Consider the following 17,612-nt stretch of genomic DNA (forward strand, 5'->3'; position numbering starts at 1 on the left):
TCCTGTCCACACACTGTACGAACGAACACTGGCCCTCCCTGCAGGCCTCTGCCACCACGGGACTCCCCAAGGCCTGCGCTGTGCTGTATTTCCTGCCTCCTGCAAAACTGAGCAGAACCGCTGGCCCCATCTTGGGAAACATTTTTTGAGAAACAAATAGCTTCACTGAAAAGTTGCTTGGAAGGAGGACACCCTTCCTGCTCATGTTTTATTCTGTTTACTAAGAACAGAGACATGGGACTTGCTGCTTGGGAGATGCCGGATGGCCCTGGAGTCCCGCTGGTGCCTTCTACACGCCCCCTGCAGGGGAGCTGTCTGGGAGGCACCAGATCCGACAGAATAGGAAGCCCCGGTCCACCTCCCAGCTGCTGAAGCCCCCAGAAGACACTTCTGCCTGACGTTAAATCTCTCACCGGTTGGGTAAAGACTGTGCACACTGGGGACAAGAGGAGGGAGTGGTCTTTGGGTAATGCAATGGTGCAGGGCGTCCTGGGAGACGGCAGCATTTTGAATCCAAAATATATTCGTGGTTTTCAGGCTGCATATTAATTGCTCTGTATAATGAGCCAACAAATTCCAAAAGACCATCCAGGTGGGCGTGGAAAAGAGAGGCCTGGGCGCCTGCAGGACCCTACTCCCGGCCCCTGGGGCAGGACCCCACAGATCTGTGGTCAGGGCCGCTGTTCTAAAGGACAGAGGAAGCTGACCACTGTCCCGCTGGCAGCCACGGCTGGCAAGGGCATGCAATGGGCTGCAGAGGACAGCCCAGCCGTGGGCTCCATGAACAGAAGGGCGAGGGGCTCGTGTTCTCCTGCAGGAAGGAGCCTTTGCCCCTGGCTGTGTGCATGTGCAGTGAAAGGCTCTGTGCACTTGAATTGCTTTACGTGGGTGTTCCACACAGGAACCGAGAGGGGCAAACCTTGACTTGCTCGACTGGGGTGAGGGGTGCTCCGGGGTGTCCTTATTCTAGTCTCTCTTCTGGGGAGCATGTTAAATTTTTCATAAGAAAGTGAAGGAAATGAGAAGACTTTGATTTTTCTACATCTTACTGCTACAGAAGCCCGTGGCATGCTGGGGCTCCTCTTGGAAGACCTGCCACGAGCCATGAGGACTCATGGGCCCGAGCCTGCCCGCAGACACTGTGCTCCCTCCAAGGTCATGGCAAAGAGGGACAGAAGGTATTTTCAGTTTAAACAAGAGCAGTCAGCATCTTGAGCGAATCTAGAGCGTGTTTCTCTTGGCCCAGGAACACCCCATGTGGTTTCTGGCCTCGCCTGCCCCCTTGCCTGTGCCGCACCTGCTCCCTGCCTACCCCCCGATCTGTACCCCCAGCCTGTCCCCTGCCTGCTGTGGATTGCCAGCTCCCTTTCTAATCGCCTTCGCGCTGTTCCCTGCAATCCCTCCAGCTGCCTGGCAGATCAACAGCGGAGCCCCAGGCGGCATCACCACTGGTTTGGATGGGGTCCCTGCAGGTACGTCCTCCAGGCAACCCCAGGAACGCCAGGTGCAGGCGGGGCAGAAGCTGGCCTCCCCTCCCCTCCTTGCCTGCTGTCTCACCACGAGGACTTTGTCTCTGCTGCTCTCTTCCCCTGTGGCCTCACCCCCGTGCACCCTTCGCCAGCCAGACACATGCTCCCTCTTCTGAGAAGCCCATCCTGATTTCCCCGCATCTGTTACACCCCTTGCCACAGGGCTGGCAAGGGCGGCTAGTCTGTCGTCAGCACCCCGTGAGCTCTGGGAAAGAAACCTTGCCTCTTCCACCCAGAGTGGAGCCTGGGGCTCTTTGTACAGGGTGGCGACTGGCCCGGGGTGCACATGGGCCCCTCAGCTGTCTCAGGGGAGGCCTGGATCAGACACACCTGGGACCGGTGCTAAGACACCCCAGCCCTCCCCGTAGCTGCCGGGACTTTGCCCAAGGCTGCCCAGTAAGGAGCCTTCAGCAGACGGGAGAGGCTGGGGGCTGCCTTCCCCTGGATAGATGGACAGACAGCACAGTGCTTAGCTCAGGCTGACTGCTCTGACTCTGGCCTGGGTCTTTGATTAGGAAAAAATGAGACAGAAATTAAGACTTGCTTAAACGCAGCATGGTGAGGACAGTCAGGGGCCCGGTGGCACCCGCTCCCCCACTACCGTGTTCTCCAGGCTGGGCCTGTGCCTGCTGGTGCCTGCATGGCGCTGGGCGCTGTCCTCTTTCTTTGCACCATGGCTCCCAGCCATCCCCTCCCTCTCCGAGGGAAGAAAACTGCACCGGGAGCGTCCCCTGCTTGGACAGGGCTCCCTACCTGACACGGCCGTGGAGGGGTTGCTGGGCTCCCCGTAGCCCGCCTGGTTCACGGCCACCACCCGGAACTCGTAGGTCACTCCCTGCCTGAGCTTGTCCAGGCTGACGGTGTAGGACGTGGCGCCGCGGGGGATATCCTTCGCGAACACGTCCCAAAGGCCTTCATCTGCAGAGATGACACGAGAGGAGAGGTGAGGGGTGCTCTTCTCCTGCTTCCGATGCAGCGCCTGCCCCGCCGTGGGCTTCCCGCCGCCATCACCAACGGAGCCCCCGCGACGTGAGAGCCAGAGGCGGGGTGCGTGGCTGGGCGCCGCGGGTAGGGAGGAGGCCAGCCCTCTCCTCGTGCACAAGTGGCGTGTTGCTGAACGTTCTTCTCCCTGCCGTCGGATCCCATCGGATCCCACTGGACTCCAGGACTCCCTCTCGTTTCTGCCTTATGTCATCTTCCGTTGAGGATTTCTGGCTCCCTTCTGGCTGGTCGTGGTCCCTCCTGGCCCCAGGATCCCGCCTCCCTGGCCCGCCTGCCCATCAGTCCCCTGCCATCCCGCACACCCCAGCCAGGGTTCTGGGTTCTTTGGAGCACCTGCCCCCGCCATCCTAACTGGAGATGGCAATCCCACCAGAGAGAAAACGACACGACAGTGTCTTTACCAGCCAGCTGTGAGTGCGGTGAGGCCGTGGGCAGACATGTCACCGGCTCATTGGTAGGAAAGGCACTCAGGACAACCGGCACGGAGATGCAGGGGTTTGGGGGCTGCCTTGCTCACCCGGGGGACTCTGCCCTGACTGCGCACACCAAACCCCCTGAGAGGTGCCCTCCACTTTGCTCATCCGTTGGACTGGCTGCAGCACCTGACCTGCCCGGACCCCAGCTCGCTTTTTCATCTCTGCCCCGATGCTACCAAATATGAGCGCAAATGAGACAAACACATACTGAATTCTGAACACTTGCACGCCCACGTTCATGGCATTATTAACAATAGTCAAAAGGTGGCAGCAGCCAAGCATCTGTCAACAGATGAACAGATGAACAACGTGGTCCGTCTGCACTGTGGAATAGCATTCAGCCTTAAAAAGGAAGGGAAGGCTGGCACCGACCCCAACACGGATGAACCTGGAAGACGTGATGCTCCGTGAAAGAAGCCGGATGCAGGACGGAGGTTGTGAGACCCCCATTTATAGGAGGCCCCCGAACTCATCAAAATCACAGACACAGAGAGAGGACAGCGGGGCCAGGGGCTGGGGGAAGGGAGGGGTTATGGGTTCATGGGGACAGAGTCTCAGTTTGGGAAGATGAAGAAGTTCTGGAGACGGACGGTGGTGATGTCCGCACATTAGAGTGCATGTTCTCAATGCCACTGAACCCTGTACTTACAAGGGGTCACAACTGTGAATTTTATCTTACGTATTTTTTGCCACAGTAAACATACATATTGAATTTATCTAAACCCTGATATGTGGGAAAACATTCATAAAGTTGACGTTAAAACCAGAAAGTCGAGATGCAGAAAGACAGGAAGAAGCCGGTAGATCGGACTCTGAGGCATCTCCCAACAGGGCCAAGGAAACGTGATCAACGATGTCAGTCATCAAAACCTCATAGAGAGCACAGCACTCTGGCTGAAGGAGGACTAGAGTCTAGAGAGCGTACGTGCCAAGCCTGGCCCTAACATGCCTCAGCTGTGTGACCTTAGGTGGAGCGCCCAACCTCTCTGGGCCCCCACTGCAGAATGGTGACAACAAAGGCATCCACATCGTAGATCGGTTTGGAGGGCGAGACAAGGTTCTATCTGTAAAGTGCTTCTAACAGTGTGATACATAGGGGAAACCATGCATGGCCTGCGTATATATAAACCCAATCTCGAAGGAGGTGCTTTGGCAAAAAGTGGGCTCCGAGCCCAAAATGTTCATTTGAAGGGCTGATCCTTTATGAATTATAATTTCTTTTACAGGCACAGGTATGTGATTTTTTAAAAAAGAGCAAGAGATCTGGAGAGGAGAGGCATGTTTGAATATGCGTGCTCATGCACGGACAGCTTTCCGGGGAACTGAGGGTTATCTGGCACCAACTTTATCATGCGCCTCGGAATACCAGATATGCTCAAGTGGATTAGCCCAACCGCACACAGAAAGAAAATTGCTAGTGTACAAGTCTGTATTTGCATAGGATTTAGAGTTTGCACCGATTAAGTCCTTACAGCCACAGGTTAATGAAGGAACAGATGTGAATGAGATTTTAAAGGTACAAATCTCTGCAGAGGCAGAAAGAGAGCACAATGATTATTTATTTCTAAATATTCACAGTTACACTCATTTCTCACTGAGGTACCCATCACCACTAATAATGTCAAAATGGCAAGCCATAGCTTCAAGTCTCCCCGCTCTGGCCCTAACGGATTGAGGTTTGCACATGGAATGACGGCGTCTAAGATGTTCGTTCAGATGTTCTACACAAGCATGATCGGGGAGTAACGGGGGCAGAGAGTGCATTTTCTCTCCACAAGCCACTCCCTGTGCCTCAGGAGCCCCCGTGGCCCCGTCCTCCCCTCTGCTGTCTCCCCTCCATGCACATGATTGTTCCACAGATACTGAAGTTCTCCCTCTTTGCTCGGGCCTTGTTCCATCCATCGGGGAATCAGGTGAGATTTCTGTTCAGATGAGCAATTCATAAGTCCAAGGGCAGGGGGTGGAGGCAGCTAAACAAGGTCATTCCTCCCTTTCAGACTCCTCTTGACCTCACTCCCACACTCCAGCAAGAGATGCTTGCTTCCACCAGTGGGCTTTCTGAGCACTCCGTCGCATTTACCTGTCTGCATCATTGAACCCCTGGGGTTTTCAAGAGTTCAATAAATATCTATTGATGTGATTACCTTCCCATCCAGCCATCTCCCCATCCATCCATCTCCCCATGCAACCAACCGTCCAACCAACCATCCATCCACTTTACCCTTCCTTCCTTCCATCCATTCACCACCCATCTGTCCATCCATCTCCCCATCTAACCATCCATCCAGCCACCCATTTATTCTTTCCTTCATTCCTTCCACCATCCATCTGTCCATCCAACCATCCATCCACCTACATATCTCCATAGCCCTTTGCAGGACCTAGCACCAGCAGGCTTCTAGAGAATATCCACCACATTTTACTTGCACTTACTATGAGTAAGCCGCTATTCTAAGGGCTTTAAATGTGGACTGAATTGTGCACAGTGTTTCTCCTCTTAAAAGACTGACAGGGGTGCGTGGGCGGCTTAGTCAGTTGAGCGTCCAACTACTGATTTCGGCTCAGGTCATGATCTCAGGGTTGTGGGATCGAGCCCTGTCAGTCTCTGCACTCCGTGTGGAGTCTGTTTGAGATGGTCTCTCTCCCTCTGCCCCCACACTGTCTCTCTCTCCCTCTCTCTCTCTCAAATAAATAGAATCTTAGAAAAAAATAAAATAAAAGAGTAGACTATTTTATGCTACTCAAGAAACTAAAGGAAAAAAAACATAGGCTCTTTTAAATGTTGCTTAAACCATTGCAATTAAGGGACTAAGCGTGAGAGGTATTCTCAGACTGTTCTGAGTAGGTTTTGAACTCTTCTGGAGTGGGTTCCCCGAGTGTCTTTTGCATTCATGTTTCTGTAATGCTTTCCTGCTACCAAAGAAAAAAAATTATTTCCCCTTCCTCTGCCGTCACCTAAAGGCCACATTTTATTTTAAGTGTTCTGTCATAGCTCCAGGAATTGCGTGCATTTTTCAAAAAAAAAAAACATTTTAAAATATTGATAGAGAATCTCAATGCAGAATGATTTATTTAGCGATCCGTTTACACTGAAAAAATGTTGGGGGAGGGAGAGTCATAGCAAGAGAATTTCCTCCTGAGCTAACAGAAGAAAATGTTCTCGTTTTTATTTTGCTTAATTTTTCCTTGCCAAAATTAGCACATTCAGCATTTTGGCCGTCGCTTGTAATTAACCGGGCGATCTGTCTACACTAATATTTCCATCGTGGTCCTGAGTGGGTAAGGAAAGCCGGCCAGCTGTTGACGCGTCCACTCTGTCTCCGCCGCGGATTGCTTTTCTCATTTGTATTACGCCGTTAAATATCTCAATAAATCAATGATGGAGAAAAGTATCTCAACAAATTAGGGGAAAAATAACATTACAGAACTATTAGCTATAATGAGCTTTGTGCAACTGATTTTCCACGCACTGGGATAATCCCCAGCGCCGGATTCCCATCTCAACCAACACGTGGGAGGCGCACACGCCTTTGCACGGACTACAGGCCGCTCTGAGGATCTGACTCAGCAAGCCTTTGGACCCCAGGCGAGGCTGCCCCGTGCCGGGACGCTCAGGGGACCCCAGCCTGGCTTTCCCTCCCCATTCGGAGAGCTCCTCAATCACGCTCCGGGGAAACTCAGGATGGGCCAGAAGAGAAGAGCAGAAGCGTCTTCCAAAGCCACTTCCCTGACTGCTGGATGCCTGGTGCCGAGTCCCTGGCTGGCACAGGGCTCTGAATGTCCTGGCTGACCTTCAGGAAGACACCTCCTGATGTCTGTGGGAGGGGAGTCCAGGGCGGGGAGTGAGCCCAAATCACGCTTGTGTGTGGGGTCAGTCCTCCCTCCCCATTCCTGGACGCCTGAGGGAGCACCTGCCCGGACTTTCGCTACCACTGCCCCCGACCCCGCAAGGTAAGTGGGTGGGACACTGCTGCAAGATGAACCTTGCAAGTGTTCCTACGGGGATCCCATCGATCACGCACCCCAAGTCCCACCGGCCTCAGGGGAGGCGCACACACAGTCTGGCTCCTCAGCGGTCGGGTGTTTCTTTAAGGAATGTGAACTCTCTGCTTTGTCCTTGCTGCCTTCACTGCCTTCTCTGTGCCCTAAACAGGCAGACAGGCTGATAGTGAAGGTCCTTAAAGAAAGAACATTTTGGGCGCGCCTGGGTCGCTCAGATGGTTAAGCCTCTGCCTTCGACTCAGGTCATGATCCCAGGGTCCTGGGATCGAGTCCCGTGTCAGGCTCCCTTCTCGGCAGAGAGTCCGCTTCTCCTTCTGCCTCTGCCCCTCCTTCTGCTTGTGCTCTCTTTCTCTCTCTCTCTCGAAGAAAGAAATAAAATCTTAAAAAAAAAAAAAAGAATAAAGAACCCTTTCCCCACCTAATAGCTTTTACCGCCTCGGAGCCGACCTGCCTAAAGCCGACAGAACGTGTCCCTTCTCATCCTGTGGCCCCTGCCTCCCCTCCGCCCGGCAGCAGGAGGCACATCTGCTCCCAGATAATGTCCTAATAAACCTGGAAACATGAACACCTCTCTTCTCAATTGAGATGGAGCCCAGCTCAGGCACATCGGCGGGCCGCTCAATTTACCCCTCCAACGCCCGGAACTGAGCTGTGTGCTGCCGGTACTCAGACAGACGCCAGGCCCACACAAAAGTTTGATTTCATGGACAATTAAACAGGGTCTCCATGCTGAATGAAACTGTCACTCATGGGCCCCAGATTTCTGGTTCCACTAACTCACGCAACCAGCAACGTGACTGTCAGCCCGTGGCCCCGGGCAAATGGAGGCCTGTCAGCGATTTATTTCTTAAACACTGCCTTTTCTCTCTGTGTCAGTGGTCAGTCTCCATTCGAAGTCTAACTGCAGCAGTGGGGTTCAAACACGAGGCTAAATACCTTTGAGAAAAAAAGAAAAAAATCACCTTTTATCTGATCTGGTTTAAGGCAGGAGATAAAATGAGATGAAGATCTAGAAGCAAAGGGTACCTATGCCCAGAAGGAGGCGGGCACGGGCCAGGTGTAAGGACAGGAGCGAGCGCCAGGCTGGGGAGGTTGGACCAGTGGCAGCTGTCCGCCTGCTGCCCGCCTGCCGCCCGCTTGCCGCATTTGCTGACTTGGGGATTTCCATCGGTTTTAAACCTTTGGAATAAGGCTGATTTTCTTCTTTGTTCAACCGATAAGTCCCAGCGCCAAAGATGGGACATGAACAAAATGAGCGGGGAGACGCAGCCAGGTGTGTGTGGGGCGGTGGGGGTGCGATCAGGGCCTGGGACCAGGGGCCCGTCCTCCGGCGGGCCAGCTCTCCGCTCCGGGCTAACCACACTGTTTGTGAAAAACGCTGCCTGCACCAGGTCCGTCCTAAACATGAATTTCACGGCTGCTTCGGAGAGGAAAATATATTTATAGTTCCTTTAGTGCCATTCCAGTCTATTGTGTAAATATGTAAATTTGGTTTCGTGAGCTACACAATAAAATGCCTTGGGATAATTTGTGTAAATAAATCATCTGCATAAGCCCACTGCATAGCTTCCATGGCCTTCCAGGCAACTCTGCGACACTGACTCAGAGGAAACAGCACAACCCGAGACGTGCCTCTTTCGCAAGGCTGTCCTTGGCTCCGCGCTCACTGACCGTCCTTCCCGGGAAGGAGAGAGTCCGCGTTCTGGCCCAAGACACTGATCTCCTAGCTGCTGTCAGGTGGGCAGTGGGGCGACCCCACAGAATTTGCAGGGTGACCGTGACCGTGCAGGAGAGGAAGAGGTGCCTGCCCCCACCTGCGCCAGCCCGCTGGGCGCCTCGTGGCACCAGCCACTAAGCTGACAAGCTGCCTGCCTCCCTGGTGCAAGACGGAGACTTGCCGGGGCGGGGAGCAGACAAGCGGTTCCAGCTCCCCAGACACTTGGTGGCAGGGACCCGCGGGGGCCAGGTGGACTCTATCAAAAATAGGGCCTCCTCATAACAACCTGGGCCCATCTCCCAGATGCCCACCTCCCAGATCCCCACTCCCCTCGAAAACCACTCCCCTGCCTGGAGAAAGTCTTGCCAGAGAGCTTCGGTGGAGAAAATAAGATAGAGCGTTTAATGTTTTGTGTAATGAGGCCTGTAATAGATGACAGCTGAGATCCAAAGCCCTAAGGCACCAGCAAGGTGTTTAAATATTGACAATCCATAAAAGCATTTCATTTGCCTCTGAGTTGCTGCTGGCCTCTGTCACGGGAGGGAGGAGGCACCCCTCCGTGGGGAGACGGTGAACCCCGCGGCCGCTCTGGTCTGGTCCACAGTACGAAAGGGGAAATTGGGGGCAGAAGAGAGCAGAAGCGAAATCTTCAGCGCTCATGGAACAAGACAGCAGCTCACAGGTCAGCCTCCTTTTGCATCTTGGTCCCCGGGGGCTGGTTTCCTCATCGCAGCACCAACCGACAGAGCTCAGGGTCTTGCCGATCTCTGGAGGCGTCCACCTGGCCAAGGCCTTCGGGAAGCGAGGCTCAGTGCGAGACCCAGTCCCGCACCCTGGTTAGCTCTTCACACCACCGTCCAGACTGCCCAAAGCTGTGCTTCTTCCAACAGGCCACCTGCTTCCTTCTTTAGGGTGGATGGATGTTATGCTAACCCCATGAGAGGCCTGAGAATCAAAACCTCCCCTTTGCTCAGAAAATGCCAGAATATGCTCTCCTCTGCTAGGATTCTGAGCCCACGCAACCGTGTCTGGCTGCTGACGTGGTCCATTCCCCACGGCTGACCTCTGACCTGGAGATGCCCTTTCCAAAGATGTGCTGTTGCCCTTGACTCCTCAGGACACCATTGTGGGACACACGTGTGTGTATATATATATGTATTTTTAAAATATTAAGCTGAGCTTTTCATTTTGAGATAATTGTAAACAGAACCACACGCAGTTACGGGAAATCATGCAGAGAGAAACCATGTGTCCTTTCTCTGGTGTCCGCCAACAGGATTGTCTTGCTGACACAGCCCAGACACGGAGCATTCCCCTCACCCCAGGGACCCCACTGTGGTCCTCTCACAGCTACTGTATCGGCGGGGTGGGGGATGGTCCTAACATTCTAGTCAGGGAGCAAGCCCTCGGCAGAAGGAGGGCCGTTGGCAGGGGTCCGCTGTGCATGTGTGTCCTCTAGTGCAAGGCCTCTCACCTTTTCTCGGGGCCAGAGATTCCATTGGCAGCCTGCTGACTCTGAAGGGACACCTTCTCAGAATGGCTTTAGTTGCATAAAACATGAAGGGAAGCCAGCTATGCTGTTAATGCTTGTAAGTATCTAGAGGTGACCGAAGGTTCCAGGCAGCACCGTCTCCCCGACTGTGGACCATGTGGATCACGCGTGGTTTTCGTTGGCTGACGTGTTGGGCTACGTGGTTCTCTGGAAGGTGGGTGCACAGGCCTGGATTTTGGGGGGCACCGCGATGCCAGGGCCGTGCTGGGTGATGAGGCCTGGGCAGAGTTCAGACGATGAGGGAAGCCATGCTGTGAGGCGCCCGCGCGGCCGGGACGGGATAGGAAGTGGCGTGACTTCTGTTGCTGCCAACTACGCAGGCTCTTCAGCACATCTGTGGTTTCTTACCTACTGTGGGGGGCTGAATGGTGTCCCCTCAAAATTCACGTGCTCAAAGGTCTGATCCCCAATGTCCCGCATGTGACATTATTCGGAAATAGGGTCTTGGCAGATATAATTAGTCAAGATGAGGTCTTGACGGGGTGCCTAACCCAGTATGACCAGTGTCCTCATAAAAAGGAGACAGCTAGGCACAGGGATAGAAGGGTGCACGGGGAGAAGGCAGGGATGGGGGTGAGATCTCCACAAGGCAAAGAACGACCTAGACTGAGAGCAAACCACCTGAAGCCGGGAGACAGGATGGAAGAGACACTTCCTCACGGCCTCAGAGGACCCCCTTCCCCCGCCACGCCCTGCCCTTGCCCGCCCAGCCTCCAGACAGAGGCAGGACCTGCACGTGGGTGAAGCTGCCCAGTGTGGGCCCCGGGGCTACGGCACCCTGAGTAAGTGAACACGCCTGTGCTCAAGAGGCAAGGACAAGCTGGGTTTCAGTTAGGGGTCAGTGATGTCCACAGACCTCATGAATTCTCAGGAGCCCCTTGCTGGGCCTGAAAACTCACAAAGCTACCTTTGCAATGAATGCTCTCCCCAGATTCGGGGAGAAAAGCATTGAGTTGCTTCTTTGGGATAGGTGTGGCCCTCATGGCCCTCAGCTGGGCCCAGACCTCACTGGGCCTGTGTTTGAAGGTCCTGAAGTCTCAGAAAGTGCTCGGGAATCGGATGTCCTCAGCGGAGGACCTGCTGTCTGCTCTCGGGACTGTCTACTTTCAGAGGGACAGGCTGGTGGGGGGCCCAGTGGACGCAGAAGGCCCATCACCGATTCGAGACCCCTGCTTCCAGAACAGAACAAGTGCCTTGTGCAACACAAGCTCCCAGGACCCCTTGGGTGGACCCGCTGAACATGCAAGTGCTTGAGCCAAAGAATTTTTCATATCGCCCTTCAAGGATGCTGCTTTGGTCTCAGGCACCAGATTTTCTACTTAGGACTTTCTGGGAGGTGCTTGCGACTAGTCATCTTTCAGAAGCAGTTTGGCGGGTAGTCTGACACAGGGACGAATGTGACCCCGCAGACCTTCCCTCTGAATCCAACGGCTTCTTGAACCATCTGACTACAGCGATGCCCAGTGCCATAGGCGGGCTCGGGCGGTGAGCTTTCTGCTGGCAGCCCAGGCGCACCATGGGTTTTCATGCTCAGATACGATTAAATGTGCCGCCCTCTGAAGGTCATGGTGGATGTGCTCAGTGTTCTCTGTGTTTGGTGATACCTTCTAGCTCCAAGGACTAATGACTGGCTCAGGACAGCAGAAATGGATTTTCTGATAATGTCTTGCTTCGTTATTACCGCTGACTGGGAGGGAGGGAGTGAAAACCCTTAGGGTGGACAGGGCAGGGAATAGACCTTAGACCTCATTTTTAGGAGCCTAAAGATGGGGCATGTGACAGGGGGGCATCACTGTGCTCAGAAAGGAGCGGGGCTCAACTGGGTGCAAAGACGCAGAGCCCGAGATGAGCCCCTGGAAACACTCTTGGATCCCACCATCGAGCAGGAAGCATGTGCAAGTGTCCCTAAGTTTGTATGTACGTGTTTCTTAGGATGACAATGACCATGCCTCTAGGGACACGTGCTGTGGCTCTCATGCCCGCGAGGTGGCGGAGCAGAGGGAGAGACGTGCCTAGCATTTCATCGAGTTCCCTCATGTCTGCGTTGTTAGGGAAAGGCTGCGAGGAAGCCAAGGGCTCGGACGCTCAGGCTCCCGGCTTGACAGGTGTCCCGGCCCCACCCCTTACCTGAGGGCCTGGCCTCGATGACGTAGCCAGTGGTGGGCGTCCTGCCTGCATTCCCCTCGGTCCACTGCAGGGTCAGTTCAGAGGCGGACTTGGTGACCAAGACATCTCTGGGGGACCCTGGGGAGCCTGTGGGGTAAAAGATACAGGGGAGGGTGGAGATTGACACTCGGGGGTCTCCTCATCCCCCAGATGGGGCCAGCCCTGCCCAGGCTCTGTCTACTTCTCCAGGCAGATGGCTTAGCCTTGCCTGGTCACACTCTGCTCACCCCAGATGTGGGAAGGCTACAGTGGCCTCACACGAGGCCAGTGGTGGGCCAGACGTGAACAGAGACAAGCCATGCAACAGGTCCAGGACTGCGCCTGGCACGTGGTGGGCCCCCTGTGAACCTAGATCCTGCCACCTTTGCCTTGCTAATGCAAACAAAGGCCAAAATCATTTAAGTGGGAAGCTATGGGGCTTCTTGGCATGATGTGAACACTTCACACTTCTTTTGTATATCTTATTTCCAAAATTCACTAATTTGGGGGGTGCCTGGTGGCACAACTGGCTGGGCATCCGACTCTTGCTTTTGGCTCAGGTCATGATCTCAGGGTCGTGAGGTCGAGGCTTGAGTCGGGATCCATGCTCGGTGGGGAATGTGCTTGGGTTTCTCCCTCTCCCTCTGCCTCTGCCTCCAACAAAAGTGAATAAACAAACCTTTAAAAAATTCACTTGTTCTTTCCAAAGCTTTCCAGAAAACAGCCCCGAACATTACGTGTTTTAACACCTAGGAATTTGCTCATCTCTGTTTAACAAGTCTGTCTGGAGAGGTTGGTGCTGGCACGAGCTCTTGAAGATCACCCTGCTGCCGAAAGACCTCTGTGTTTCTGCCGCTCTGGGTGGGCCACCACCGCCCGGGCTGCTGCGGGGACGGGCCCATCTGGCACGGCAGTGGACGCGGGGCCCTGGGCGGAGCTCCACTTACCATCCGCTGGCCCGGCCGTGACGTTGGCTTGCAGCTCCGGCCCGTAGGCGATGGTCCGCGCCTGCACGCGGAAGAAGTAGGTGACTCCCTTGGTGAGATCGCGCACCTTCAGCCAGCGGCGCCAGTTCCCCTTCACGTCCACGGTCACCACCTTGCTCACCCCTGCAACCACCGAGAGAGAGCAAAGGCCAGCAGGGGTCTGGGGTCAGAAGCGCCAGGAGTTCCGCCTATGTTGCCGTGACAACAGCGACAAGTGGCCCCAACTTGCGAAGGAAGGATTTCTTAAAATTAGGAGGCGTTTAAGTGGTGGTAATGGCCAATTTTCAGCACAGATAAGTGTAATTAGTGTTCAAGTCTGATAAGTGGTGCTGGCAAAGGGAAGAGCCAGCCTCATGGGGCGATGCAGGAAGGGGGCCCACGAGTCCCACCTCGTGCCGGGGAGGCCACCCCCCCACCCCCCCCGCCGTCCTCCCATGCCCTCCCAGCAGACTCTGAGCCGCACAGGCTCTGTGTCGCTTGTGTCGGTGACCTGGAGTTTCCCAACTCCAGAGAAGAGAGCACGGAAAAAGATGGGCTTCCTCTAAGAGGGGTCTCCAGCCCGACTGGGTTGGCCAACCTGTGGCCTAAAGGGCCCCCAGCCATGAGTGAGAACTTGGTCCTTGGACTTGGAAGCAAGGATGAAGAAAGACCATCACACCAAATATCGAAGCCCTGATTCGAACTAGGAGGACAGACAGACAACAGGTCGCTGACATAAAGGAAGTGAATGTGTTGGCTGTATTCTGTGGAATGAGAAAATCAAGATTTAACATTTGGGGAGGAAGACGCATAGTGAAAATTATATGATTGCAGCGTTTTCCAGGACAGAAATGGGGCTCCCTGGTTAAATAAGTTTGAAGATGATGTGTTCAAAAAAAGTCTCGTAAGCTCCTAGGTCAGGATTTCTGAGAACTTTCACCCCGTGTGTGTCTATGGGGTGTCCCTGGGGGAGGAGGAAAGGGCGCCCTGATCTGACATTAGCCAGCAGAGCTGGCCAGAAGAGCAAACGGACCATCCAGGGTGGCCGTGGCCGGGCCTGCCCTCTGTGGGGATGGCTGGTGCCATCCCTGCCCTTCATCCTTGTGTAGCCTTGAACTCAGAAGAGCCCCACAAAGTGTGTTCTTTACTACAAAACGGGTTCACCCTTCAAAGTCATCAGAGCCAATGTCTCTTGTCTACAGTTGTCCCAATACCTTCTGGCTGGTTCACTGTTTTCACACCATGCCTTGTACAGTACATTGATTCAGCTAAATGAGTCTCTTCCAGACTATTTCAGAATGATTCTTACCATGTTTGAATGATCTCTGAATCTGAGGTTTCTGGGCCATTTCTGCCTTGAGAGGCTGCCCTTGCAATGCACGGCTCAAGAAAGAGGTTTCGGGGTGACAGTTGGCACACACAATGACCATCATTGCAAATGGGTGGGATCTTCTTGGATATAAAGTTATTCTGCATAGCAGCCCCCCCACCTTTTTAATTAACAAACGCCTTCCTTTTCCCCAGAGCGGAAACAAAGCCATGTGCAGATTTTGTGAATTCCATCCCACTAGGAGGTAGAGCTGGTCCGACCTCCCCTGCATTTCAACGATGTCAGAATCTTATTTATTTAGTCAATTTTTAAACCGTGCCCTGCACTACAAAGCCCTGGGGTGCAATCACATAAAATACTACCGTTTAAAACATTTAAAAAAAACATAAAAGCAGCTCTGCCATAAAATCCGTTCCCCAAGAACATGGCTCAGGCTCTGTGTGGCTTGGTGCTCCCCACCGTGACCAGGGGACTGGCCCTGGGGAGGCCGGATGACGTGGGCCTGTCTGTCTTCTCGATGGAGTAACCTCCGGGGCCCACTGGCAGGGGGAGGCTGCCGGGCTTTCTGCCGCCTTGGCCCGGGCTGGTGAGTTTGCCTGCGTGAATCCCAGGCACCACCCCCGCGCCTGGGTCAGGAGGCAGGAAAAGCAGTCGGTAGAACCACCACTACTCAACATCACCATTTCACAGCCTCCCCCATTCTTGATGGCATGGACGTGTATAAACTCACACGTCATGTCTTCTGCGATCTTCGTAAGAGGGCTGGCATTCCCGCAGAGTTCATAGGACTCTAGCCCTCTAGGAAAGATGCCTGAGGTTTTCACCACATTGGCCACTCCATCTCTGGGGCATCGGGAAGAACCAGAAACTGTTCAGAGACCCACCTGCTACTTTCATGATTCCCTGTTGGAAATCTGGATCCAACGTGAGGGCAACAGGGGTTGGGTTTCTCCATGAGACCCCCACTCTAGGGCCCCGCACACTGAGCAGTTTGGCCAGCTGCTGCCCTAGGGGAGGGGACCCAATGAAGACTTCCTGGAGCCACAAGAGGAGCCCCCCAATCCCACCTGCCCCCGGGAGAGATGGAGCTGGATATGGAAGTGGGACAGTAAGGGCTGGACGAGCCTGCCCAAGATGCAGGGCAGGCTGACCTCAGCAAGGCACTGGACGCTGTGTGTTCGCCATCACTGCCTTCTGTTCAGCCTCTCTGGCCTCGTCCCTGAGCATCTGGTCCTTTTCACTACATAACAACACACACAGTGCCATGTGCAACTGAAGTTCCCCCTGCCCCTCGCCAGCCCCAGGTCAAAATGCCCCAAAGGGCCTAAGGGTAGAGAGAGGTCACGGGCAAGTCTCTGCCCTTTCCTGGCTGGCATTCTCTGCCAGGACTGGTGGCCGCGGTCTGGCCAAGCCAGGGGTTCTGGTAGATGCTGTCCGAACAGGCAGGCCCAGTGACACAGATGTTAGTGAGGAGCAGGGGCACCCCAGAAGGTCACAGGGTCAACCAGGGTGGCACAAAGGAACAGGGCTGGTGAGCTCTGCTCCTGGGGGAGAGCCTGTTGGCTGGTGGCCAGGGAAGCTGGAGGACAGGGGGAGGACGTGGGGGAGCCCATGGCTGGCCTCACCGCCGGCTGGAGCGGGGGCAGTGCTGTTTCAGGATGGGGTCTACAGTTGAAACGGAGGGTGCTCTGACTCGTGGAAAGCCTGGAGCTCAGGGGCAGCTTCGGTGTTCCCCGTCACCAGCCCCAGGCCTGGACCAGCCACGCGATGGAGCAGGAATCACGGAGTCTGGGATGTGCCCCAGCCACCGACGTGGTCCAAGTTTGGGAGTCTGGACGGTTTGCTCTCGAGCACCCTGGGGACCTGAGGAAGCTGTGAGTCCCGAGATTCTGGAGACATGCATGAGCTGCCAAGCTCTCCTCCTGCCCTGACTTCAGAGCAGATCACGCTCAGTGCCCGAGGCCAGGAAGATCCAGGTGGGCAGAACCAGCCCTCCTGACACAGAAGAGACAATGCTGGTGACCAACAGTCTTATTACTTGTGGGAAGAGGTGAAACGGTGCTTCCAAGTGACTCCACGTGTTGTCACTCGAGGGAGAAGGGCAAGTGCCACAGGTGGCCAGGAAACGCTTTGATGACCACTCACACGCTCCTCTCTGCAACCTTCATGCGTGTTTACTTGCAGAAGTGCAGGCATTCCAGACGTTTCCCCATCATGGTGGCTCTCGAACCAGCCTGCCCCAGTTCAAACCCCTCACGTATCTGCAATCCCCCCTGAAGCCCCAGGCGGCCATCTCAAAGGCTCAAAGTCCAAGTTCTTGGGAGATGCGAGTAAAAGTGGCCGCTGCACCATGCAGCTGTGGGAGGATGCGGGCCAGTACATGCAGGTGATTCCCGCAGGCCTGGTCTGTAGAGAGAGCTGCGCCATCGCACCTATGATCACGGGCATGCACGTGGGGCCGTGTTTACAGGGAGCACCGAGAAGCCACGTGTCAGCTACGCACGAGGGACCAGAGTGTCTAGCTGCGTCATGTGAGTGATGCTGTGTTGCCGTGGTTGCTGGACCACAACCCTGACCGCACCAGGGAAACCACATGCAGGATCGTCTCCCTGGAAGTTGAGGCAAGGCCGTGGGTTCAGGCACATGGAGAGCCAGCAGACTCTGGACATCGGGACGGCAGAGCTCGGGGGACGGAAAAGCAGGGCCTGCTGTGGCTTGCAACCAGGTGGGGACAATGACAGTAGTCTTGCTTGGACAGTAAGTACTTTTACAAGACTTAGGGAGCCAGGCCGGGCGCCAGGTCCAGGGGTGCCTGCCACGGAGTTTCTAGAGATTCTGCAAACCCATTACTGCCCTGATTTGGAAAAGCCACTTATCTGAAGGAGCACGGGCAG

General features: G+C 54.7%; 1 protein-coding gene across 3 annotated transcripts in view; it reads right to left on the reverse strand.

Moving 5' to 3' along the window:
- The window catches only part of SDK1 (sidekick cell adhesion molecule 1), a 919,871-nt gene that overhangs the window by 19,514 nt on the left and 882,745 nt on the right, over positions 1 to 17,612 (reverse strand). For 2 of the 3 annotated variants that reach the window (XM_045993982.1, XM_045993985.1), the window contains 3 exons: positions 13,371 to 13,532; positions 12,406 to 12,531; positions 2,283 to 2,447 (listed from right to left, as the gene is read on the reverse strand). In XM_045993982.1, coding sequence (XP_045849938.1) covers positions 2,283 to 2,447; positions 12,406 to 12,531; positions 13,371 to 13,532 — 453 coding nt within the window. Of the gene's footprint in view, positions 1 to 2,282; positions 2,448 to 10,519; positions 10,640 to 12,405; positions 12,532 to 13,370; positions 13,533 to 17,612 lie in introns of those variants that run through there. The other variant, XM_045993983.1, reaches the window with a different exon arrangement.

This window comes from Meles meles, chromosome 21 (genome assembly GCF_922984935.1).
Source record: "Meles meles chromosome 21, mMelMel3.1 paternal haplotype, whole genome shotgun sequence".
Taxonomy (NCBI): domain Eukaryota; kingdom Metazoa; phylum Chordata; class Mammalia; order Carnivora; family Mustelidae; genus Meles; species Meles meles.